At 47.8% G+C, this 25,715-nt stretch overlaps 1 protein-coding gene across 9 annotated transcripts in view; it reads left to right on the top strand.

The window, feature by feature from the left end:
- Window positions 1–25,715, top strand: part of LOC147463659 (uncharacterized) — a 122,581-nt gene that overhangs the window by 4,163 nt on the left and 92,703 nt on the right. For all 9 annotated transcript variants that reach the window (XM_086490060.1, XM_086490046.1, XM_086490067.1 and 6 more), the window contains 2 exons: window positions 3,181–3,318; window positions 3,524–3,594. In XM_086490060.1, the coding sequence (XP_086346186.1) occupies window positions 3,181–3,318; window positions 3,524–3,594 (209 nt within the window). The remainder of the gene's footprint in view (window positions 1–3,180; window positions 3,319–3,523; window positions 3,595–25,715) is intronic.

The raw sequence follows: 25,715 nt of genomic DNA, 5'->3' as shown, positions 1-25,715 counted from the left end.
ATGCGATGACGTGCGCATCTAACCAATAGCACATCATATCCCATAGGATAAATGAGTGTCCTCATAGGCCGGTCTGATCACATATCCATCCTTTGTCAGTTGGAGAAGATGCTCTTTGTAGAAAACCGTCTTTGTGCCCAACTCTTGTGTCGGTTGTATCCATGTGCTTCTAGTGTTTAGTTTCTTCACACTTGTTGATGCACTTTATGTACCTGGAATCAAGAAGAATCTTTTGTCTGTATCTGCACTTGCTAGACTTGGACTTGTAGTTAAATTTGTGGATGAAAGATGTACAGTTCATGATCTCAGTTGTGGTGATGAAATCGTTGCATCTGGGATTTTGTGTTGTGGGCTGTATAAGCTCACTTTGTATGACAAGTGTGGACAAAATTTTGCAAATGCTGTTGCAGATTCAAGGGCTATTTCAGATGCAAAACTTTGGCATGCACGTTTTGGTCATCTTGTAGTTATTCAATCACTTTACCGGAGCAGGTCCTAGTGGCGGGCACCTCCCAGTGCAACCATTAGAGTCCTATATGATATCCCATCCCCCTACTCCCCTCACTGATTATAGAAGCCCTCGTCTCCCCGTGTCTGTCTTGGGGCAGCAATTCTGAGGAGTGATAGTGGATGGTGGATCCGGCATCAACCAGATGCCGGAGTTCACTATGTTAGCTCTAGGTCTACACCCTACTCGCCATGCTCCCTTCACAGTTACATTGGCCGACCAGCGGACAGTCTACCCAGGGGGCATAGTGGACAAAGTGCCCTGCAGGTACAAGACTTAACCTTTAACTTGGATTTTGTTGTGGTTCGTCTTCCCCAGGTTGAGGGAAAATTTCCCTTGCTCATCAATAGACCATGGCTACGACATACTAAAGCACTGCATGATTGGGGAAATGACGCAATGTGGATACATACTCTTGGCTCCCCAATGCAACCCATTGGCCTAGAAGGAGGCATGGATCTTGTGGTGCAGTATAGTTCTTTGTCAATGGAAACCAACCCTGAACAAGAACAACCTACTACATCTGAAGGGTCAGACGAAGATCTGTTAGAGTGGTTGGAAGCTACCAAGTCTATGCCTTGTTATGGACTATCTATTCGACCTTTGCCTGAGGTCACACCCTTTTCCTGTGTTCCTATCGTAACTGAGCCCAATGAGCCACTTGAGCCAACAACTAGCGTAGAAGTCACAGAAGTTGATTGCTCAGTTGGCCCTTTACTAAAAGCATTCACATTGGGTTTGCTCGCGAAGGAGCACAGTAGGAGGACTGCTGCCATTCTGACAACTCAAGTGGTATCTGCTATGTTTTCATTGTGTCTGTGTCTGTGTCTCTTGCTTTTGTCTGTTGTTTGATGTTTCCTACCCAGCCCCTATCCACCTCCCCACACCCCACCCTATACACCTCTCTCTTGCCCTCGTCCCCTCGCCCCTACCCACCCCCTCACACCCCCCTTGCCCCTACCCACCCTCCCTCCCCCCCCCTCTCACCCCCTCTCACCCCCTACCCAACCCCTCACACCTCCCTTGCCCCTACCCACTATCACCTACCCCCTCACACTCACTCGCCCCTACCCTCCCTCTACTTGCCCCTACCCACCCCCTCACTCCCCTCGCCCCTACCCTCCACTTACTTGCCTCTACCCACCCCCTCACACTCACTCGCCCCTAACCTCCCCCTACTCGCCCCTACCCACCCCCTCACTCCCCTCGCCCCTATCCAATTCCTATTCGCCCCTACCCACCCCCCTCGCCCCTACCCACTATCACCCACCCCCTCACACTCACTCGCCCATACCCTCCCCCTACTCGCCCGTACCCACCCCCTCACACTCACTCACCCCTACCCTCCCCCTACTCACCCCTACCCATCCCCTCACTCCCCTCTCCCCTATTCAATTCCTACTCACTCCTACTCGCCCCTACCCACCCCTTCTCTCCCTCAACCCTACCCAATTCCTACTTGCCCCTACCCAGCCCCTACTCGCCCCTACTCGCCCCTACTCAACCCCCACTTCCCCTCTCGCCCCTACCCTCTCTCACTCGCCCATATCTAGCCCCCTGGCCCCTATCTAGCCCAACCCCCTTACCCCTCCCCTCCTACCCCTTCTCCTCGAGAGTGATTAAATATGGCCCAGAATGAATTTTTGGTGAGAATTGGTCATGTCAGTAATTGCAAAGAGGAGAAACCACAGCCCACCACTTTGTTCATCTTGGCTTTCTACTTTTTGGTCAGCTTACCTCATTGAGCCGGGGTCATTACTTCTTCAGCATATCTTGCAAATATCGGCATTGCTTCATTGGTACTTCCTCCTAGAAATTCAAAATCTTCTCCAAACATCACCTTCTTCTGTCAAAGTGTGGTGTTGCACAGTTCTCTCTAGTCTAACTGATCGATCTCATCGGGACGGTGAGTGGTCTTGTGGTTGGCAACCTGTAGCAGGGCTACAATGTCACTGGCATGGGACAAGCAGTTAGTTGCAATTGGGCTTGAGTTCACACTGGGCGGACTCTCGCCTTGGTTGTGACACGTCGCAAGTGTTACGGATGGTGGTCCAATGGACACCGTGGCCAGATGACCACCACCTTAGTTAGGAGATAGGCTTAGCTGGATTGGGATATGTGCCAGCTGTTGGTGGCTCTTGGGAGATACATATGAGTGGTTAGTTCCAATCGTCGGGACGCATCATCATCTACTTTTGTGTGGTCAGTCATCTAGAGTCTCTCATCAGAGTTGTACACAGCACGTCTGCACCATCCCTGCACAGTTGAGCCTCGACACCCCCACTGTACCTATGAGATCTGGGCTGGAGTTGAGTGTGCTGCCATGCCAAAGTCTGTATCGGTTTCTTTGAGTTTGTCGATGTTCGCATTGTTCATGATCTGCTGAGTCATACTGTTCTTGCTCTGTTGTTCTTTGTCTTCTATGTTTTCATTCTGTGGAGTGAGATATCACGCACATTGCACTGAGGAGCACCCACTACAGAGGGCACGACACATTATCTCCGCTACAATATTGCCTTCTGGCTTCTGGGGGTTCTTTTCAGATATAATTGATTTGTCCTGACTATAATTAAATTTTCATAGTTTAGTTTGAAGTTTCTGTAAACGTTTCACAAAGTTCTTTGCCAGCATGATTTAGAATTTTGATTTGCTGTCACATTTATCTTACGTAGTGGACAAGGTTTGTGGAAGCTGGAGGCATACCACATCCAACTAATGAGGGAAATATGAACAATTATTTTGATTGCCTAGAGACTTCTTGGGACGAGAGTTACACTGCAGCTTTATCAACAGTAAAGAGCATTTATCAGGTATGCTTGGGCTATACTTGCATGGGTGGCAGTAAGATTGCCTTTAAGAATATTAATGCAAAATCTAGTTTCATGTTGCTTTCAGTTTCTCATTCCAAAAGTGAAAATTAAACCTTGTTGTCTCATGCAGTAAGAAACAATTCTGTTAAGGATCAGCTTTAACCTTGTATACAATTTTTTTGACCTATTTCTGTAAAAGCTGCAGGTCTTTTTAACCACAGAGGAGATTTTACTGTTAGAAATGGAGAAGGGCAACACATGTGACTTCTTAGCAAGGTGAGTAACCAAATAGCTCATTCTACAAAGCCCCCCTTTTTTTTTTCTAGAGGAAAACTAGCCCATTGAACCCAAAAATATACAAAGAGTCTTATTCTGTTAACTTGTGAGACGATAAGGTAGAGTGTGACATATACTTGCTATTTGTAGAGTTTTCCTAGATCTATACCGCTCATAACTCTACAGGGAAGGCACCTTTTGAAACTTGCCATTGTAAAGTTTGCCTATAACTATACCGTTCTTACTTCTGAAGGGAAGGCACCTTTTTAAATTGTGGAAGGTAGAAAGAAGGCTCCACTATACTTATGCACTAAAGACAAGATCTTTTGGGCATATCATTTTTTAGAGGATTTGGCTACATCTATTGCCAAAGTGAAGCAGGTTCTTAGAAGTCACAACACATGAATAAGAAGGAAGCAGGTAAACATCGTTGAGCTTTGAAACAAGGAAGGTGATCAGATTTGAGAAGGCGAGACTTGGGAAAGGAAAAGTTTTATCCAATGCTTAGGTCGTTTCCAGCTCACTAAGAAGATAAATAATGTTGTATCTTTTAGACTACCGTTGCCGGACTATTTGAGATTTACTAGCCTTCCATGTGAGTCTTCTTAGACCTTTTTAAGGAGAGGTGCAAGAGGATATGATTGCAGATGAGCAACAAGAAGCTGAAGAAATAGAGGAAATTCTTCAACTTGAGCAGGTTTTGGCATGTAAGGAAAGAAGTGTGAAGGGTAAGATGATTCAGAGGTAACTTGGTAAAGCTCAAGAATTATCCGGCTTTGGATGCCAAGCAATTGGAGGAAGGGGACTTGACATATCATCCTTAGTTGTTTGATGTTTACCTTGAGGCTTTTGTTTTGGAGCGGGGTTGTCCATGTCCGACGCAAACAAACCCGTGTCCTACCCGTCTAGTCCCATATGTACATCCGAACTAGTATGTTAGGTGTCTAGTAAGTTTGAATGTTGATTGATTGGCTAATGTTTTGGGCAAATTTGGGTCCTTTTGGCCCACTATTGTCACATGGCCCAAGGCCCAAGGCTCAAGGGTGTAGGGCCAAAGTTCAAGTGTAGGGACAAAGTTCAAGCCTTGTGTGCTGCAAAGATGCTATTTGGGCCTTTCAACTTTGATATCCTAAGTTCTTTTCTAGACTCTCTCTTTCTTTCATCGTACATGTTGTACTAGCCTTGGCTCGGTCCATTTTGTACTGTACTAACATCGGAGTGTACTAGCATCAGATGCTTGGACGTGTCAATCCTGGTCTGAATCCTACCATTTCAAAAAAAAAGGTGGTTTCAGTGGTTGAGTTTGTGCAATTCCAACTACATAGAGGGGACCACTCCATTCCGTTGTTAACAGATAAACGGGATTGTGTGTATAGTAGTCATTTGGTTGTAGCACTTCAGAGGTACTGAGCTGTTAGCACTCTACCTAGATAATGTGATTTATATGTATGTATTGTCGGAACATTGTAAACTCTTGAAAGTTTTAGTCAAAATAAAATTGTGAGATGAATGGTTGCAACACGGGATCTTTGATTTGGCTAGTGCATTTGAACATTTGGATGAGTCTATTAATGTTGGACCAGGATTTAAGTTTTAATGTGAAATCTTGATCAAACGATCCATGCATGTCTTGGTGTGTATGCCATGTGTGTACTGTCTGGTGTCGATGGTGTTGATCATGTCTCCATGTTGTCAGTGTCTGAGCTTCTGTGCGACATATGATTTGACGAGTGTAATTGAGGGGATTAATCTTACTTTATTGGGGTATATCAAGAATGATGACATGGCTAGAAGGCCAAATAGAAGCTGCATAGAATTTAACGGAGAATTGAGATGTGGCAATATGGACATGATGACGTGGCAGGTTTGTATGGACGCGTTGATGACATGGCAGGATTGTATGAATGTGCAGCTGATGTGGAAAATTCCATTGCAAATGAATCAAAAATCCCATAATGAGAATGTAGGGCTAGTGCTAGCTCTTGGAAAGTGGAGGTCCACTCCCCCGACGGTAATTTAACTCTCCGTATAGCTTGAGATTGCCTGGAGTGATGCAAATGCAGGAAAAATTATTTAAAAGCACATTCTTTATCTGCAAAAGCCTGTTGTCGAGCTCGAGTTTGCCATTTGGCCAATTTCCTCTCATCATTGTGCCGTAACATAGCGCGAACAGAAAACAACTTAGTCATTTGAGTGTCAGTAAGAGAAGAATGATTAGCCTAGTAGCGCGATACATAGATTGAGCATTATGTTGAAAAGTGATTCTTGGATCAATCGCATGCAAGAACGGCCACAAATCAAGACCATTACATGTCAACATAAATTTATCCCATGATTGCCGTTCCATATGAAGCATGTGAGAATGCCCAGTAGTATTATCCACAAGTTTTGGTGCATTATTAAAATTCCCACAGAGAAATGCATTGGAACGCCAACAATAAGAGGAGATAGCACTCCACAACCGTGCTCTATCTGCAGAAGCTGTGTATGCATATAATTTTCCAAATTCGAAAACTTCCCCATTAACAATACATTGGATGACCATCCATCTCTTAGCTGGGTCATTGAAAACTAAGGTTGGGAAGAGTTCATGTCGAACAAGTATAAGCACTCCATAATAGCCAGCTGATCCTGCATAAGCTATCCAATAACCCGCAATATAAGAAGTCTGTCCTGCAAATTGATGCTGGTTATGATCTTGAAGAACCACGATGTCTGCTTGACGTGTAGTACATAGTGCCAGGTAAGCCGCCATGGCATAACCCACGCACATTATAGGAGATGCAATTCAAAGAACTATGCATTCTGATATGGTATATACAGTGGGTGAGGAAACGGGAAAAAGGGGAGAAATCTCAAGTACCAGTGCCCATCGACACATCCTCCCCAACTGTAGGCACCTGAGGAGGTGGGTCAAGACCTGGACCCGGATGATTGAAAATAAAGGCACCTTGCGATGAAGAGGCTTCTCGTGTAACGACTTCCTTGTAAGAGCGGACTACCTTGTCCCAAGTTTCAGCCAAAGAAGTGTTGTCATTACAAGGGAGTTTTTTCTGAGCAACATTCTTCAAAGGGGACACATAATTACGAGAAGATGCCGGAATACAGGCCGTAGCAGCTTTAGCGGGTTTCTTGGGCACTATCCAAATTTGAGAGGTTGAAACCTGTCCTTTGCCTTTGTCTTTAATATTTGGAGAAGCAGAAAGTGCAGACAATTGTAATTGTTTCCCTTTGCCTTTTTTTTCCCCAGCTGTCGGAGAGGAGGTTGAAACACCTTTGGTTTGAACCTCAGCAGAAGATTTCGGAGGTGAGTGAGATTGAGGAGTAGAAACAGCTGAAGGCGGTGGTTGCTTTGCAGATTTGACTTCGGACATTCGGACTGCATATGACCAAATTTGCCACAGCGAAAGCAAGAATTTGCAAATTTGCCCCATTTAAGCTTAAATGGACGCTTGCCAACCACTGCATCCCCAAAATCGATTGAAATACCTGCTGGTGTGGGGATATCTGTGTATCGATAGGTACAGTCCAAGGGTGATAGGACTGGCAATGTCGGATTGACTATAGGGCTTAGTAAGATGGTTACGCATGGTGGTGATGACAATGGTAATGGTGTCCTGGACTACATGACTAATAACGCTTGTCATGTCGAGCTTAGGAGGCTTGTAGCACAAGATGGAGCTGTGCGACAATTGTACACGTCGTAGGCTATTGACTTGGTGCGGCCCAACTTAACACACATATAACTCGATTAGCATGGGTGGGTTTTTGTTGGTGACGATTATTAGCAGGGGCAGAGGATGCATGTTTGTGGATTTTAGCGGAAGGGTCGATCAGGATATGTATGGGGCTTTCACGCTCCCATCTTGAGAACCATTCGTTAGGAGAGATGCTTCTATAAATGTAGCGCGGATAATGTGTCGTGCTCTCTACAGTGGGTGGTCCTCAGTGCAATGTGCGTGACAATCTCACTCAACAGACTGAATCTCCCTCACACAAACTGAACAGAAAGGAAACAATAGACGCCAACAGAGCTCACAAAGACACAACAGCAGACCAGAACATATGACTCGACTATCTCAAAGACTGATACAGACTCTGGCGTGGCAGCACACTCAGCTCTAGCCCAGGACTCACATGTACAATGGGGGTGTCGAGGCTCAGATGTGCTGGGATGGTGAAGACGTGCTGTGTAAAGACCCACTCTAGACGACTACGTACAAGATAATAGAACTGGCCCAAAACAACGACGTGCTCTGTGTAAAGACCCACTCTAGACGACTACGTACAAGATAATAGAATTGGCCCAAAATGACTACTCATATGTACAACCATAAAGAGCCACCAACGGCTCATAAATGTCCAGTCATCTAAGTCTATCTCCAAACTGAGTGGTGGTGGTGACCTGGCCACGATGTCCACTAGACCACCATAGGTACCCTGCCACGTGTCACTCCCAGCCCAAAGGGTCCGTCGAGTGTGAACCAGACCAACTGTAGCTAACTGTCCAACTGTCTGTCCTGTGAAGTGACACTGTAGCCCTGCTACAGGTTGCCCGCCACAAGACCGCTCACTGTCTCGGTGAGAGGAAGACTGAAACTGTGAAAGAAAACTACTAGTATGTACAATGGTGAGCTATCGAATCTGTCATCCAAGAGATAGAGTGGTGGCCACTGTTGCATCCGAAGTATCAACCTCTGGAGGTGGAGCCATCAAATCGATTGTGGGGCCCTGCTGAATGTGAGCTCTCCTGTCAGTAAGTGTGCTTCCTGGGAAATGACCAGCCACCTGCTGCTGGGCAGATGGTAGCACCTGTCCTGTAGTGTATTGAGGACGTCGAGTAACACAGCCATGGCGATGCGCTCCAGCAACTCCGTCACAACAAGGCATATTTTGCATCTGAGGCAATGGTGACGACTGAAACCCCTGAGGAGGATACTGTTGTTGTTGATTGTGGTACTGAACGGGAACTGGAGTCTGTGAGTAAAGTCCCATAAATTGCTGAGAAGGACCCGTTGCTGCATGCTGCACTGGTGTACCTGCTCCAGTCCACCCATATCCCATACCCATCATCGTAGGCTATGTTGTCCTATTTTCATGTAAGAGCAATTCTCTAAATCCTTGTACTTGATTTTGAAGGTCACTAATCACTTGAGACTTTAACTTCAGGGCCTGTTGGAGTGTGAAAATAGTGGCATCCCTATCGGCGATGGCGCTCTCAGCAACCTTCAGAGCTCCCTCCATAGCTGCGTAAGTAGCTGCGTGACGCTGGTGTGTGGCTGCTAAACGCTCTGCTCCAAGCTCAATGGTGGCAATGGCTTGCCTAGACTCTTGCAATATATCCTCCGATAGCCGAAAAAATGATGTAGAGTCCGACCCTGTGGAAGGTCCTCTAACATTGTCAGGGTGAAGAGAGCTGGCAAGTGGTACAGCTGGTGGGACTGCTCGTGGTGGACTCGGCGCATGCCTCTCTGTCGGAGTAGAGATGGTGGGAGTGGATGTAGCAGGACTAGGCATAGGAGAAGAAGCAACTGCCACTGGGACGTGGAAGCTAGTCACTGTGGTAGGGGTAAAAATAGCAGCAGTAGAGAGAGGAACACACACTGTAGAAGCCACAGCTGTGACATGCATAGTGTGATCTGCACCACCTGAACTTACCATCGAATCAGTAGCGACCGTATGCGAGGAACGTCGAACAGGCTGCTTCACTCGAAGCTGTTGGCTTTCCGAAACGGGCAGGGAGAGTAAAGACTGCACTGTATCCTTTGCCACTTTTGCCTTTATCTTCTTCCTCTTGGTAATTGTAGGGTCAGCCTGAATGCTTACAGATTTTCTTTTCCCTTTCGAGGGTTCCTGTGGTCTTCAATATTTATGACCCATGCCAAAAGAGGTGCTGCAAAACATTTGAAACTTAACTGCAGAGATTGCACTTGGGCCCGAAATCTTTTAGCCCTAGACTGCAATGAGGTGAAGAGAATCTGGTGGAATCCACAGGGTATGGTGTGGATTAAACAGTAGAGGCCGTCGCAGTGGGAGAAGATAGTGGGGAAGATCACTTTTTTCTTTATCTTCTTTGGCTTCTCTAGCGAGAAAGTAATACCTGAAGATTGCCAGAATCCGTTTGTTCCTTTCATAGTTTGGGTGATCCGAACTGAGCAGTTCTTGACATGCTTGAATTGTGGCATCCTTGGACAGCTTAGAAAAAGTGCGTGTAGCCGGCTTCACAGATGGAAAGCTAGTCATTCCCATGGCATGGCCAAGCCTCTCAGCTATCAACTTGTGGCCCCTTACTTTGGGAAAATCCTTTAACATTTGATGTATCATCTCCACAGGAACAATGTTGGTAGATTGGCATCAGCCAATGCAGTGAGACCTAGAGTGTGCAGCTGAGCATTGGAAAATACCTCGCTCAGAGATGGTCGAGGCTGTTGTAAATAAAAATCCAAAGAGAATGCGGTGCGATTTTTGGATGTTGCAGGCCTCTTGATAATATGACTCATGATTGGCTGTTTCCCTTTCTTTTGAGCTGTTCTTGTATGGTCCTCTTGATCACTCGAAGCATCTGACTCGGGGTGTGCTTCTGACTCAGAGGGAGAGTCTGCTTTGTAGCTTTCATCACTTGGATCGCTGGAAGTTATGTCATCCAAGCCGTGGCTACTGCTGGCTGACATCTACACTCTCTGATTCCTCAGCCACAACTTTCTTCTTTCGCAACAATTCTTTTTTGCTGCTACCACCTTCTGCTGTCTGTTTCTTGCTACCTCCTGCCATAGTGAGTAGGATTGAAAGAGTTTGTCGGGTACGAGATCCCCACAGTAGAACGATGTTGATGTAGGGAGCAGTAGATTCTCTAGACACGTTTCTGAGTGTTCTGGTTTCTGGTACGTTTCTCAAATTTGTCAGATTTGTGGTACGATTTTTTAGCCAAAGGGAATAGAGTGAGGGGTGGTGTAGAAAGGTAAGGCGATGGGTGGGTAGAAAGCCAACGGAAAGAAGGGAGAGGGTGGATAGAAAGGTAAGGCGATGGGTGGGTAGAAAGACAACGGAAAGAAGGGAGAGGGTGGATAGGCGCTAAGGGCAGAGAGGGTAGGGGCCAAGTACAGAAAGGTAGAGGCTAGGGGGTGGTTATGGGCGAGGGCGTGGGTAGAGGGTAGGGGCGAGGGAGAGAGTATGAGCGATGGTAGAGGGTAGGGCCGAGGGAGGGTAGGGTAGGTTATGGGCGAGGGTAGAGGGCAGGGACGAGAGGGGGTGGGTAGAGGGTAGGGGTGAGGGAGGGTAGGTTAGGGGCGAGGGGGTGGGTAGAGGGTAGGGGCGAGGGTGGGTACGGTAGGGGCGAGGGATAGAGGGTAGGGGCGAGGGGGAGTGGTTAGAGGGTAGGGACGAGGGTGGGTAGGGTAGGGGCGAGAGGGGGTATGGGCGAGGGGGTGGTTAGGATAGGTGCGAGAATAGGAGGGTAGGGCGAGGGTTGAAGGGAAGGGTAGTTCGAGAACAGGAGGGTATGGACGAAGGAAGTAAGGCGAGGGGTTAGAGTAGATCGTAGGGGCGAGAGGTTGGGTAGAGGGATAGGGTCCAGGGATAGAGTAAGTGCGCAGATAACCGGGAAGAGAAGGGATGCAGTGAGCAGATACAAAGAGAAGACAAATTTCTGCTTCCAGATAAAGAAGGCTATTAGGAGATTAAGGCTGGCAATCAATGTTTACTCGTAGCAAGTTTTGGAGCACAAAAGGACAGAACTCTAATGGCCCCTTCCTGCAGCTGCACTGCTAATGGAACCAAAGGTTTTCTGCTGCTAACGGGACCAAAAGTTTTTTGACATAAACTTTGCCATATTCTTCACATAGACATTATTGCATTGTGAGCCTCATCAAGTCCTTGATTACATATGTTCACTGTCTCAATCGCCATCTAAGCAGTTCAAACTGAACAAAACCACTCCGACTAGAAGCTTGACTAGAAGCTTAACTGGAAGGACCTTAGTACTTAACAGCAAATAACACTGAGGATAGTAACAATTAGAGGAGTGACTGGACTGTAGAAGTTCACGACAATACCCAATTACCAAGACATAGTGGAGAAAAGATATCTTAGAGGAAAGGCGGAAACTTACAGACATAGCAGAAACTGAGACAGTAACAGAACACCGTTCTGATGGAAGGATAGTGGGGAGGAGAGAGATCGGATGTAAAACCTACAGATGGCGGAATAGTTGCAGACCCTTTACTCAGAGGAGTAATAGCACTTGATTCTGGAGCCATTTACCAGTGGCAAAGGAATGCCTTCCAAAGTGACTAACTGGACAGCCCCCTGTGGCAAAATCTCCTGTACTCTGAAGGGCCCTTGCCAGGCTGGGATCAATTTCTTAGCTTTCTTCAGATACTTAGCTTGATAGAGTAGCACCAGCGAGCCCTGCATTATTTTCGGCCTTTGGAGATGGCGATCATGTCACGCTTTGCGACGAATCTGCTCGGCTTGGAGAGCCTGTGAAGCTAATCTCCTGCTTTCTTCTAACATTGAGAGTCGCGAGAGGTTTGCTGAAGCACTCCCAGCTGTGACACGAACGCTTTCCACTCTTGCTGAACCTGAGTTGAACTCATATGGTGCAATTGCCTCTAAGCCAAAAGCTAGCTGGAATGGGGTGTAGTTAGTGGTTGCCTTGAAGGAGGTGCGATAAGCCCAAACTGTACCGAGGATAGCCCGAGCCCAAGAGGTTGGATGCAGATGACAAGCTTTCTTAAGAAGCGTGATTAGCACTTTGTTAGTGCTTTCAGCCTGCCCATTTGCTCTAGGATAGTAAGAGCAAGATTTGCGATGAAAAATCTTGTAACTCTTGAGGAGAGTGGAGATCAAGTCGTTGACAAAATGACTACCTCGATCACTGGTGACTTCCAGAGGACACCCAAACCTGCAAAAAATATTTTCATACAAAAATTTTGCGACAGTGGCAGCTATGCAGTCGATGGTAGCCACCACTTCGGCCCATTTCGTTGCATAATTTGTTGCTACCAAGAGATACTTACGATTGCCTGGTTGAGCAGATGGAGTAACTGGACCAACAAAGTCCAAACTCCATCTCTCAAAGGGCAACCACGCCATAGATACCTGGAGAGGGCGATTTGATTGCTTGCTAGGCTTAGGCGCACATCGCTGGTAGACATCACAAATCTTGACATGAGCAATAGCATCTCGAAATATATAGGGCCACCACAAGCCTGTCTGTAAGATTTTTTGTGCCGTGATGTGACCTGGATAGTGGCCACCTGTAGGACCACTGTGTGCATCCTCTAGAATGTGGTGTACCTCATGAGGGGAGACGCACCTTCGCAGTACACCACCTGGCCCTGATTTATAGGGCTGTCCACCAATCAAAGAGAACGGTCTAGATTTCAGCAAGAGTCTTCTTTTTTGCAAGGGAGAAGCATTCTCAGGATATAGGCCAGTAGAGAGCAGATGTAACACATCTCCATACCATTCTGGGGTTGTGTCCACCTTAAAAAGATGACTGTCAGGAAAATCATCATCAACCCCAGTATTGGGCTCACCTGTGTGTATGCGAGAGAGATGGTCGGCCATGACGTGCCGCTTGCCTGGACTAAGAACTACTTCGAAGTCGAACTCCTGGAATATGAGTAGCCATCTCTACACTCTTCCTGCAACTTGGGGTTTATTTAGAAGATAGCGTAGCGCATGATGATCTGTGATGATAGTGAAGTGAACCCCTAACAAGTAATGACGAAACTTTTGTAAAGAATACACCATAGCCAACCCTTCCCTTTCTGTGGTGCTGTAGTTGCGCTCTGTTTTGGTGAGCATGCGACTTGCATAGTGAACAGGGTGATCGAGGTTGTACTCTTTACTAGGCTGAGTCAGCACAGCCCCCACAGCCACTAACTGGCATCCGTATGCACATGAAAAGGAAGAGACCAATCTGGAGCCACTAAAATAGGTGCTTCAGTGAGACGCTTTTTGAGGTATTCAAATGCTTCAGCCTCAGGTTTTGACCATTAAAAGGGTACTGTAGCACTAGTCAGTCGGGTCAATGGTTGAGCCACCTGTGCATACATCTGTATGAACCTACGATGATATCCTGTGTGGCCTACAAAGCTCTGAACACCTTTCGGATTGATAGGAGGTGGTAACTTCAAGATTGCCACGATCTTCTCTGGGTCTAGTGCTAAACCTTTGGTAGACACCACATGGCCTAGAAGTGTGCCTTCAATTACCAAAAAGTGATATTTGTTAGGATTGAGTTTTAGCCGTGCCTCTCTGCATCTAAGGAAGACAGCAGAGAGCTGAGCCAGGTGTTCCTCTAAATTTTCCACTGGGGCTGAACACTGAGCACCTGAGAAGGTCGAAAAATCGTCCATGAAGATGCGAAGATGATCCGTAAGCAGAGGACAAAAGATGAGATACACCGCTCGATTGAAAGAAGGTGGAGCGTTTTTCAACCCAAAAGACATTCTAGTGTAGATAAAAATACCCCAGGGAGTCACAAAGGCCGTTTTCAGCTGATCACCTGGATGGATGCCCAACTGATTGTATCCACTAAACCCATCCATGAAACTGTACAATACATGCCCTACTACATCTTCGAGCACACGCTCAGTGAAAGGTGTTGGGAAACCATCTGGGATAGTTACCTTATTCAGAGCACGGTAATCTACGCACACACGGATTTTGTTGGACTTCTTCTTAGGCGCTATCACCATGGGTGATAACCACTCAGAGTGCTCCACAGGTACAATGATCCCTGCCTCTTGCATTTTTTCCAACTCTGACTTGACCGCCTCAGCATACTTCGGGTTGAGCTTGTAAGCTCGGCCTCTTACAGGCTTAGCCCCTTCAACCAGAGGTATAGTGTGGACACCCAATTCTGGTGGGATCCCCTCCAAATCCTTGTAGGACCAAGCAAAAACATCTTTAAAAGAGTGTATGAAAGAGACTACCTGATTGAGTAATGCGGGATGCTCCCATAACCAAGCTCCTAATAGAACGTGCTGGGGGTAGCGTGCTACAGTCACTTTCACTTTCACACGACAGTAGTTTACAGTTGGGCTTTGGTCAGTTGGTCTTTGGTTTGGTCGGTTCACACTTGGGCAGAGACACATGGCAGGGTGGTCTAGTGGACATCGTGGCCAGGTCACCACCGCCACCCAGTGGGGATAGACTTAGATGATGTTCTTTATGAGCCGTTGGTGGCTCTTGATGATTGTACATATGAGTAGTCGTTTGGGGCCAGTGGCATTATCTTGTACGTAGTCGTCTAGAGTGGGTCTTTACACAGAGCACGTCTTCACCATCCCAGCACATCTGAGCCTCGACACCCCCATTGTACCTGTGAGTCCTGTGCTGGAGCTGAGTGTGCTGCCACGCCAGAGTCTGTATCAGTCTTTGAGATAGTCGAGTCATATGTTCTGGTCTGCTGTTGTGTCTTTGTGAGCTCTGTTGGCGTCTATTGTTTCCTTTCTGTTCAGTCTGTGTGAGGGAGATTCAGTCTGTTGAGTGAGATTGTCACGCACATTGCACTGAGGACCACCCACTGTAGAGAGCACGACACATTATCCGTGCTACAGGTGCTCTCATTTTGGCGATCACGGTGGGACCTCAAAGGAAGTCTCACTCTTGTGGAGATAAAATTGTGAAGCTAATCGGTTGTTACCTGGCTCTGCACACTTGCTTACACTGTGGAGATAGTCTGCAAGTATGGTCCTCTCTCGCCCTGGTGCAAGTCCTAGTCCTCGTCCTTGGTCCTTGGTCTTTGGTCCTGGTCTAGTCCTCGCCCTGGTCCAGCCCTCCTCGTCTTCGTCCTGCCAGCTAGGTGGTCTAGTCACTGGTCCTGGACCAGGTGGTCTAGTCACCATCCTCACTTGTTGTGTCAGAACTGTGTTGTTCACTGCATGACACATACAAGGCGGTCAGTTGAGCGTCAAAGCGCACTACTGAGCCCTCTGAAGCACTATAACAGAAGACGCCATGTGGTATCTAGTAGAAGTCCTTTAACTTCATCAACCATACCTCCACATACGACATCCCCCATTCCTTCATCTCCCATTCCTTCAATCCCTATTCCTTCATCCGGTTCCACATCTTCCAGATCACCTTCTCCAGTAAAGCTCTCTCCTATTTTGCTACAGCAAGCTATTGAGCAACAGGCTCAACAAGGGGCCATGGAGGCGTTGGCTAGTGTTTTGGCCAAGGTAAACATCAAGTTCCCCACCTTCAAAGGACTCTCCTCGGAAGATGCAGAGGATCATGCACGGAGGTTCGTATCTCTCTGTAGAGCACGTGGTCTTAACAGGGAAGATGCTTATCTGGTACTTTTTCCATCCACCTTGGACGGCTTAGCAGAAAAATGGTACAGCCAGTTTGCAGAGAATCATTTTTCCACTTGGGCAGACTTAAGACAACAGTTCTGTGCAGCTTTTAGGCCGGGCGACTACCAAGAGAAAGTGTTGGATGAGTTGGCCAACATGGTGCTCCAGCCAGAGGAGACTTTTGCAGAGCTTATGACCAAAACCAAGTCTCTGGTTGTCAAGCTTCCCCAGCAGCCCGGTGAATTCATGGTTAAGAAGTGGGTGGAGAAGGCGCTTCCAAAAACCTCTCAGTAAAAACTCCGGGAGAGCCTCCGACCTGACGCCACTCTGGAGGAATTCATCGCAGCTGCTACTAGAATAGAGGGGGCTAGGAAGCTGTTTAACAATTCTCTTCACATAGATACTCCCCCTATGTTCTCGGAAGGTAGTCCTGCTGATCCTTTGACTTGCTTGCGCAGGGAACTCGAAGCCCTCAAACTACAACGCGCCCTCCAAGAAGAAAAATCAATCTCTCTGAGACAAGAGAAACCATCGCACTTGGAGGCTTTGGATCAAATCAAGAGAGAACTAGAAGAGCTTCGGTCTCAGTAGGAGACCAAAGCTATGGTATGGTGCAGCTCTTGCCGCTCTCTTGGACATCCTCCACAGGACTGTCCCCTTCGGGCTTATTGCCACTTCTGCGAGAAATCTGGGCACGAAGATAAGGATTGTTACTATATCAAAGGATTGCGGCAAATACAACAAAATCTAGGTCGTCCTCTCCAACAAGGGCTAGCACCCGCATCCAACATGGTCTCACCCTACGGCCATCAAAACCCGTTGCCTCCTCTGCTGACAACACCCCCTATGCAGCAAGGTATGCACAACAACTTTGCACCCCACAGCTTTTATCATGCCAGTACTCCCTTAGTTCCCCAAAGTTTCTACACCTCAGTCTCCAGCACCATGCAACAACAAGAGCAGCGACCACCTCGTCCCTCGTTTCGTCTGCCTAATCGGCCAATCCTATGCTACAGATGCGGTGAATATGGGCATTACCAAAGTAAGTGTCCTTTACCTGAAGGGTCTCCTCCTTGCAGACATTGTACGGAGTCTAAGGACCACTACAGTAAAGATTGTCCCAAACAAAGGGCATCCTCATCTTCAGGCCCAAATCAAAATCAACAAGAGTTTACATTCTCGAAAATCAATCTAATCACAGTGAACACCACCCCTCAGCTAGCGCCTGCTACACATACAGTTCAGCCACAACAAGCAGCAGAGCCTACTGGGGTGCTCACTCGAGCACAAAGAGCAGCCCTGGGTTTAAGTTTGCCAACTGGACCTTCCAGTCCAACCCTTCCGCAACCTGTTCAAAATGTCACACCCGTAAGTGGTGCAAAGAATAGGCCAATCTCTATGCTTTCGGACATTGATGGAGCATTCCTGGCAGCAGTAGCTGACTCGCAACATGTCAAAGTTTCCGAGGAGGCCCAGGTTGTAGGAGCTAGGCCCACAGCAGAAGCAATCTTGAAGAACACCTTTCAGCAAGTGTCTCTTTATGAGATGCTCGGCTAGATGCAACCCTTCGAAGTGACACCCTCTCAATAATTCAGTCTTTGTACCTTGGTACAGGGCCTAGTGGCGGGCACCTACCTGTGCAGTCCCTGGAGTCCTACATGATTTCATATCCAGCTGCTCCCCTCACCGACTATAAAAGTCCACGTCTTACTGTATCTATTCTTGGGCAGTCATTCTCAGGCGTCATAGTGGATGGTGGGTCTGGAATCAATCTAATGCCCGAATTTACCATCTCAGCCTTAGGTCTGCAGCCTACTCGCCCTGCTCCGTTCACTGTCACATTGGCAGACCAGAGGACAGTCTATCCTGTGGGCATAGTAGAGAAGGTGCCTTTGAAGGTACAAGACTTCACATTTAGCTTGGATTTTGTGGTGGTCGGTCTTCCTCAGGTGGAGGGAGGATTTCCTTTGCTGATTGGTAGACCAAGGTTGCGGCATACTAAGGCACTTCATGATTGGGGAAACGACGCCATGTGGATACACACTCCCGGCTCCCAAATGCAACCAATCCGGCTTGAAGGAGGGATGGATCCAGTGGCTCAGCACAGCTCATTGTCAGTACAGTCCAACCCCGACCCTGAGCAGTCCATCCCACCTGACGGGTCTGACGAGGACTTGCTACAATGGTTGGAAGCTACCACATCGATGCCATGCTACATGGTCTCTACTAAAAAACTTACCTGTGCCGCCAGTAACACTCTCTCTTCAAACTCCTCAGCAGGACACAGATGTCCAAAGTCCTACAGTAGACAGTACAACAGTCGAAGAAGTAAGTGTGTCAACCCTCAATTCTCATGCTTCGAATGACCCGCCGATGGAAGCCCTCGGTCTTGGGGAACCTATTACACATCACCGAAGGCCTTTAAGGTGAAATAGGTGGCCACAAAGTTCACCTCTTTCCAATTCAGGCTGATGTCATCCCACAAGTGGGTCAGACATTGGAGTCCTTTGTTATTCACCTTTCTAGTAATCCCCTTCCTGGAGCATCTCCCAAGTCGGACCCCCTTCAAAATCACTCTGTCATGTCTGCATCTGAAGATTTACCCTTCGAGGAGCTCCCACAGGGATGGTTACAAGAAGAATATGCAGAGTTTCCAATCGATCAAACACCTACACATGATGTCTTGAAGCTCCAAGAGGCACCTAACCTCTCATCTTTAGAAGCACCCTCTCCATCTACACCCCCCCACCCGGTCAGAGAAGTCAACCTGGGAGATCCTGACAACCCTCAGCACGTACTGTTAGCAGCTTGGTTATGGGAGCATCCCGCATTACTCAATCAGGTAGTCTCTTTCATACTCTTTTAAAGATGTTTTTGCTTGGTCCTACAAAGATTTAGAGGGGATTCCACCAGAATTGGGTGTCCACACTATACCTCTGGTTGAAGGGGCTAAGCCTGTAAGAGGCCGAGCTTACAAGCTCAACCCGAAGTATGATGAGGCGGTCAAGGCAGAGTTAGAAAAAATGCAAGAGGCAGGGATCATTGTACCTGTGGAGCACTCTGAGTGGTTATCACCCATGGTGATAGCGCCTAAGAAGAAGTCCAACAAAATCCGTGTGATTACCGTGCTCTGAATAAGGTAACTATCCCAGATGGTTTCCCAACACCTTTTACTGAGCGTGTGCTCGAAGATGTAGCAGGGCATGTATTGTACAGTTTCATGGATGGGTTTAGTGGATATAATCAGTTGGGCATCCATCCAGGTGATCAGCTGAAAACGGCCTTTGTGACTCCCTGGGGTTTTTTTATATACACTCGAATGTCTTTTGGGTTGAAAAATGCCCCACCTTCTTTCAATAGGGCGGTATATCTCATCTTTTGTCCTCTGCTTACGGATCATCTTCGCATCTTCATGGACGATTTTTCGACCTTCTCAGGTGCTCAATGTTCAACCCCTGTGAAAAACCTAGAGGAACACCTCACTCAGCTCTTTGTTGTCTTCCTCAGGTGCAGAGAGGCACGCCTAAAGCTAAATCCTAACAAATGTCATTTTTTGGTTACTGAAGGCACACTTCTAGGCCATGTGGTGTCTGCTAAAGGTTTAGCGCCTGACCCAGAGAAGATTGTGGCAATCTTAAAGTTACCACCTCCCATCAACCCAAAAGGGGTACAGAGCTTTGTAGGCCACACAGGGTATCATCGCAGGTTTATACGCATGTATGCACAGGTGGCTCAACCCCTAACCCGCCTAACCAGTGCTGTTGTTCCCTTTCAATGGTCAAAGGCAGAGGCTGAAGCTTTTGCATACCTTAAAATACGCCTCACTGAAGCACCTATCTTAGTAGCTCCCGATTGGTCTCTCACCTTTCATGTGCATACAGATGCCAGTTAACTGGCTGTGGGTGCGGTGCTGACTCAACCTAGTAAGGAGTATAACCTGGATCGCCCTGTTCACTATGCAAGTCGCCTACTCACCAAGGCAAAGTGCAACTATAGCACCACAGAAAGGGAAGGTTTAGCTATTGTGTATGCTGTGCAAAAATTTCGGCACTACTTATTAGGGGTCCACTTCACAGTTATTAATGATCACCATGCCTTGCGATATCTGCTCAACAAGCCGCAGGTTGCAGGTAGAGTATGGTGATGGATACTCTTATTTCAAGAGTTCGATTTCGAAGTGGTACTCAGGCCCGGCAAACATCATGTCCTTGCCGACCACCTTTCTCGTGTTCACATTGGTGAAGAAGCAACAGGGGTTGCTGACGACTTTCCTGATAGCAGTCTCCTTAAGGTGGATACCACCCCGGAATAGTACGGCGATGTTTTGTATCTGCTTTCTACTGGCCTCTACCCAGAGAATGCTTCTCCCTTGCAGAAGAGACGCCTTTCACTCTCATTGGGGGCCAGCTATACAAATCAGGGCAAGATGGTGTTCTGAGGCGGTGTGTCTCCCCTCATGAAGTCGAGTATATTTTAGAGGATGCCCATAGTGGTCCCACTGGTGGCCATTACCCTGGCCATATTACTGCACAAAAGATTCTCCAGCGTGGCTTATGGTGGCCCTATATTTTCCGCAATGCAATTGCCTATGTAAAGGTATGTTATGTATGTCAGCGCTGTGGCCCTAAACCAAGCAAACAATCAAACCGTCCTCTGCAGGTCTCTATGGCATGGCAACCCTTTGAGAGATGGGGCATAGATTTTGTAGGCCCAATTACTCCCTCTGCCCAACCAGGCAATCGGAAGTATCTCTTGGTGGCTGCCGACTACACAACAAAGTGGGCTAAGGTACTTGCAACAACAGACTGCACTGGCACTACGGTAGCCAAGTTTCTCTACGAAAATATTTTGTGCAGGTTTGGATGTCCCTTGGAAATCACCAGTGACAGGGGTAGTCACTTTGTGAATGAAACAATTTCTACCTTGCTAGCCAACTACAAGATTTTTCACAGAAAATCTTGTTCCTATTACCCTAGAGCAAACGGGTAGGCAGAGAGCACTAATAAGGTTCTGATAGCACTCCTGCGGAAAGCATGTCATCTTCATCCCTCGACTTGGGCTCAAGCTATCCACGATACACTTTGGGCATATCGAACTTCTTTCAAAGCCACAACCAATCACACCCCATTTCAATTGGCTTTCGGTTTGGAAGCGATAGCACCTTTCGAATTCAACTCAGGATCCCCGCGAGTGGGGAGTCTTCGTGCCAATGGAAATTTGGGGTCGGCATTTGTCTCTCGTCTTTTCCTTTTGGAGGAAAGCCAAGGTTTGGCTTCACTGGCTCTAGAAGCAGAGCAACTTCGTCGTAAAGCCTGGCATGATCGCCATCTCAAGAAGCCGCAAATAACGCAAGGAGCACTGGTGCTACTTTATCAGGCCAAGTTTTTGAAAAAAGCAAAGAAGTTGGTCCCAACATGGCAAGGACCATATAAGGTGATGGAGATTCTACCCCACGGCGCTGTACAATTAGCCACTCTCGAAGGAGTTACGTTGCCTTTAGTCAATGTATCTCGGATAAAATGCTATCATGCTTAAGCTGCCGCTCAAGGGTCTAACCAAGCTACATCAAGTGTGGAGTTTCGCCGATTCCTGAACATTTCAATAACCAAATCACCCTCCCCTTAGACAACTCTCCTTCTGCAGACTCTGTTAAGCTCAAGGGGGTTGATTCTAAATTGGATCAACTCTATTCTTCACTCTCTGTCTTTCTTAGGCATAACTTAATCCCCTCAATCTCTACTCAATTCCTTTTCTTAGCTTTTGTCTCTCAAGTGAAACTCAGTTCTTTGGTATGCATAAATGCCTCTGTATCTTTGAGTGGGATAGTTATTTATGAAAAGATTCGCGTTTTATCTGCCACTTCTGAGTACCTCGAATTTATCAATGCTTTCTATTATCTGGTCGTAGCTAAATATTTAAGGTCTCTGGGTTAGTTTTCTAAGCGTTAAAAACTCCCTCCTTATTTTTCTATTCTCTACGCTGTCTCTCCTCTCAACCCCATCCCCTAAGCCTAATGCTCGCCCTAGCGCTTTCTCGCTCTCCTCGCCTGTGCCCCTTACTCTTGCCCTCGCCCTAGTCTTGGCCTTCCTCATCCTTTCCCATCCCCTCGCCCTAACCCTTCCCTTTCCCCTTTCCCCCTAGCCCTCGCCCTTTCCCATTCCCTCGCCCTTGCGCCCTACCCCCGCACTATCTATCCCCCGCCCTAACCCTCCCCCTCACCCTCTCGCCCTCGCCCTAACCCACACCCTCGCCCCTCGCCTAGCCCCCTCACCCTCTCGCCCTCGCCCTAAACCTCCCACCCCTCGCCCCTCGCCTAGCCCCCTCACCCTCTCGCCCTCGCCCTAACCTTCCCCTATCCCCTCGCCCTAGCCCCCCACCCCCTCACCCTCTGGCCCTCGCCCTCGCCTAGCCCCCCTCACCCTCTCGCCCTTCCCCTATCCCCTCGCCCTAAAACTCCCCCTCACCCTCTCGCCCTCGCCCTAAACCTCCCACCCCTCGCCCCTCGCCCTAGCCCCCCTCACCCTCTCGCCCTCGCCCTAACCCTCCCGCCCCCCTCTCGCCCTCGCCCTAAACCTCCCCCTATCCCCTCGCCCTAAACCTCCCCCTCACCCTCTCACCCTCGCCCAAAACCTCCCACCCCTCGCCCCTCGCCCTAGCCCCCCTCACCCTCTCGCCCTCGCCCTAACCCTCCCGCCCCTCGCCCTAACCTTCCCCTCGCCCTCTCCTTTCCCCTCGCCCCTCCTCACCCTCTCGCCCTCGCACTAACCCCCCGCTCCTCGCCCTAACCTTCCCCTCGCCCCTCGCTCCTAGCCTCTAGTCCCTAGTCCCTAGACCTAACCTGTCCCCTCGTCTAGTCTTCCTAGCGCCCTAGCCTCTAGACTCTTTAGACAATCCAAAACGAAAAAGAAAGCGCCATAAGGACGTTTCTCACTTCTCAGCAAGGGCAGTAATTACCTACGAAAAGCAAAACCGAAAAGCAGAGAGCGTTTAACCGGAAAAGCAAAAGCGAAAAGCAGAGAGCCTTTATTATAACCTTGGTACTCCATTCAGTCCATCCACTACCGAATTGGGTCTCGTCCTTGCTCCTGCTACAGTGGGACTCATCAATCATATAGATCCTCAGACACAGTTTAACAAGATGGTTAAAACTCGGAATAGAGACAAGCATCTCCAATCGAAGGAAGAGTCCTCTGCCTCTGGGGATAGCTCTGATAGTAAATCAGATTACACTCCTAGTTCAGAGCAGCTTTTAGAGGAATCTTCAGAGGAAGATTCGCCCCAATCCGTCACTGCTGACAGGGTCACCACTCTCCAGGTGCCTCGCCCGTCTGGTGCCCTCTCCAAGGTACCTTTAATAATGATATATCATTTACGGGCTCCGAATCTAGCACTCAAGGATGTGTTCTCTCAGCAGCAACTGATACACTTGGGTCTTCAAAATTTGGCTCAGACCGATTTGTCTGCCAATATCTCTACTGCCAAGCTATGTTCCCTCTTGCTAACTTTTCCAAAGCTGAATGATACTGCACTTACAGCCGAGGATATCGGACAGGCTATGGGAATATTGACTATGCTGGCACCTCTGCCCGCAACCAAAACCTTCTCGAATCTCTCACCAGAAGAAACTGCAAATTCTTGTCAGGAACTTTTGTTGGACTCACATCCAGACTATCACAGGAGTCAGCAACTGTATTCAGTATTACAGTATTATTTTTTACTGAGAGCACCGAAAAGAACAGGGGTTCCATCTTCTCTAGGTTCTCCAGCAATATGCGATGCTCTTTTTTGTCTCTACCACTGTTTGCCGTACCCATTTCACAATTTGCTGTTTAAAGCGCTACAGGACAGGGCAAAGCGTTTTCGGACTCAGCGTAAAGGCAAAGCGGAAAGGTTCAATTGCTATGCAACGTCTATTATGTATTGGGTAGTACAGATTATGCAGCAAAAGACAGATACAAAAGCAGTTCTCACCCTTCAAGATGATCCAAAAGAGCAAGACCGTTCCAAAATGGCCAAAGGGAAAGGCATCTTGCGCAAGAGGGCAAAGGTACAAAAAGATTCATGTGAGCAGCTGGCAACACTACCTTTCTCAGAATCACGGGTCAAATTTTCTGACGTCCATACTACAACACCAGCAGTGCGTATGTCTACTTCTGTGGCCACCTCAACTTTCACACCACCTCTTGTGAGTAGTGTTGCAGTCACTAAAACACAACTTCCAGTTGTGTCGCCAGCACCACGCACTACTCTTAGTGCAGGGGCTCCTAGGAATAATGCTGGGGCACCGAAGGATACTGCAGGGGCATCTAGCTCTGGGACGCCTACATCTGACAAGCATGACATATATGATACTTTTGCGCCTCAGGCCGACAGACTTTTAGAGGCAGACAGAAGAGCAATTTCGACAATTATCAATGCAGTCCTCTCATTGCAAGGAAACAGCGGTCCGCATCGCGCTTGCTATGACGGTATGACAAGGAAAGTGCAAACTCATCTTCAACGAGCGATGGATAGGGACAATTTCATTGCTACAGCTCAAGATCGCATAAGAATCTTAACTCAACAGGTAGTGGATCTCAAAAATATTGTCCACACTCAGAAAAAACCGTTAAAAGAGGCAAATGATATGACCGCAGGAGTTCAGGACCTCTCTCCGGTGGTACATACACTATGTCCTTCTTGTGAAAAATACCAAGCTGTAGCCATTTCACAGGCAGTTCCAGCTACAGCTACAACTATAACTACAACCCCGGTTTCTCGGCAAGTTCCTGCTATGGCAACACAGATACCGACACAGACGGACGTTTCCAAAGCACATTCAGGGGATTCTCAAACAGCAGAGAAAGCAAATCCTACCAATATGGAGTCTAAGCCAACAGGATCGGTCTCATCACAATTTCATGGTCCCTCTATGGCCTACCCCTCCCAGTCCCCATCCTTTCCTCAGCACTTCTACGGCTTCTCGGGATTCCAACAACTTGTTCCACCCTCGCAGCCTACCTAGTCTTTTCCTGGGTTTCCACCAGCTCCACCTACTCACCCTCAACCGTCTCACATGATGCAGCCTGCTGCTCATGGGGTGGCTACTCCATACCCGATGTACCCTCCTCATGGCCACTACCCCTCACCATACACTTGGCCTCCATCTCCTTACCCACCTTACTATCAACCTCCTCCTCCTCCATCATCCGACCACCAACAGTAGATCGCCGATATTTCAGTTCTTCAGTTCTGCTCTCCGGGACGGGCAGCGGTCTTGTGGCGGGCAACCTGTGTCATCAAATCTAATATCTAATATCTAACCAACCCAAGTGATTTTCTCATATTAAATTGATCACTTAATGTGGGAGAATAAACGGGAACAAGTGTTAAGATATAGACATGTGCTTATAGATCTATCTTAACACGGGGCCAATGGTAAAGGGGCCCAAATGAGAGATGGTCTATCAAAGAGCAAGGCTAACAAATGGAGCATAAGACCTTAGGGTTAGCTTCATTGAAGACCTCCAATAATGTGTGTAAAAGGCCTTTGACCTTAGGTAAGCTAGGGCTGAGCTTGAGGCGCGGGAACCCGACCCAGCTCGAGGTGCTTGTCCTGCTTGTCATGCTTGATGACTAAGGTGCTTGAGGTGCTTGATGATTGAGGTGCTTAATTATTGAGATGCTTGAGGTGCTTGACATGCTTGAGATGCTAGGGTTGCACTTGAGGTGAGAACCCACCCCAAGCTTAAAGTGCTTATGAGCCAAGCTTGTGGTGGGAACTGGGCCTATGCATGAGGGGTTGAGGTGTCAAAAAGTCAAAGATTCAAT

The sequence above is a fragment of the Adiantum capillus-veneris genome, chromosome 2 (assembly GCF_014529385.1).
Source record: "Adiantum capillus-veneris isolate H3 chromosome 2, ASM1452938v2, whole genome shotgun sequence".
NCBI lineage: Eukaryota > Viridiplantae > Streptophyta > Polypodiopsida > Polypodiales > Pteridaceae > Adiantum > Adiantum capillus-veneris.
The sequence above is the reverse complement of the archived record's forward strand: the minus strand, read 5'-3'. Positions and strand labels throughout refer to the sequence as shown.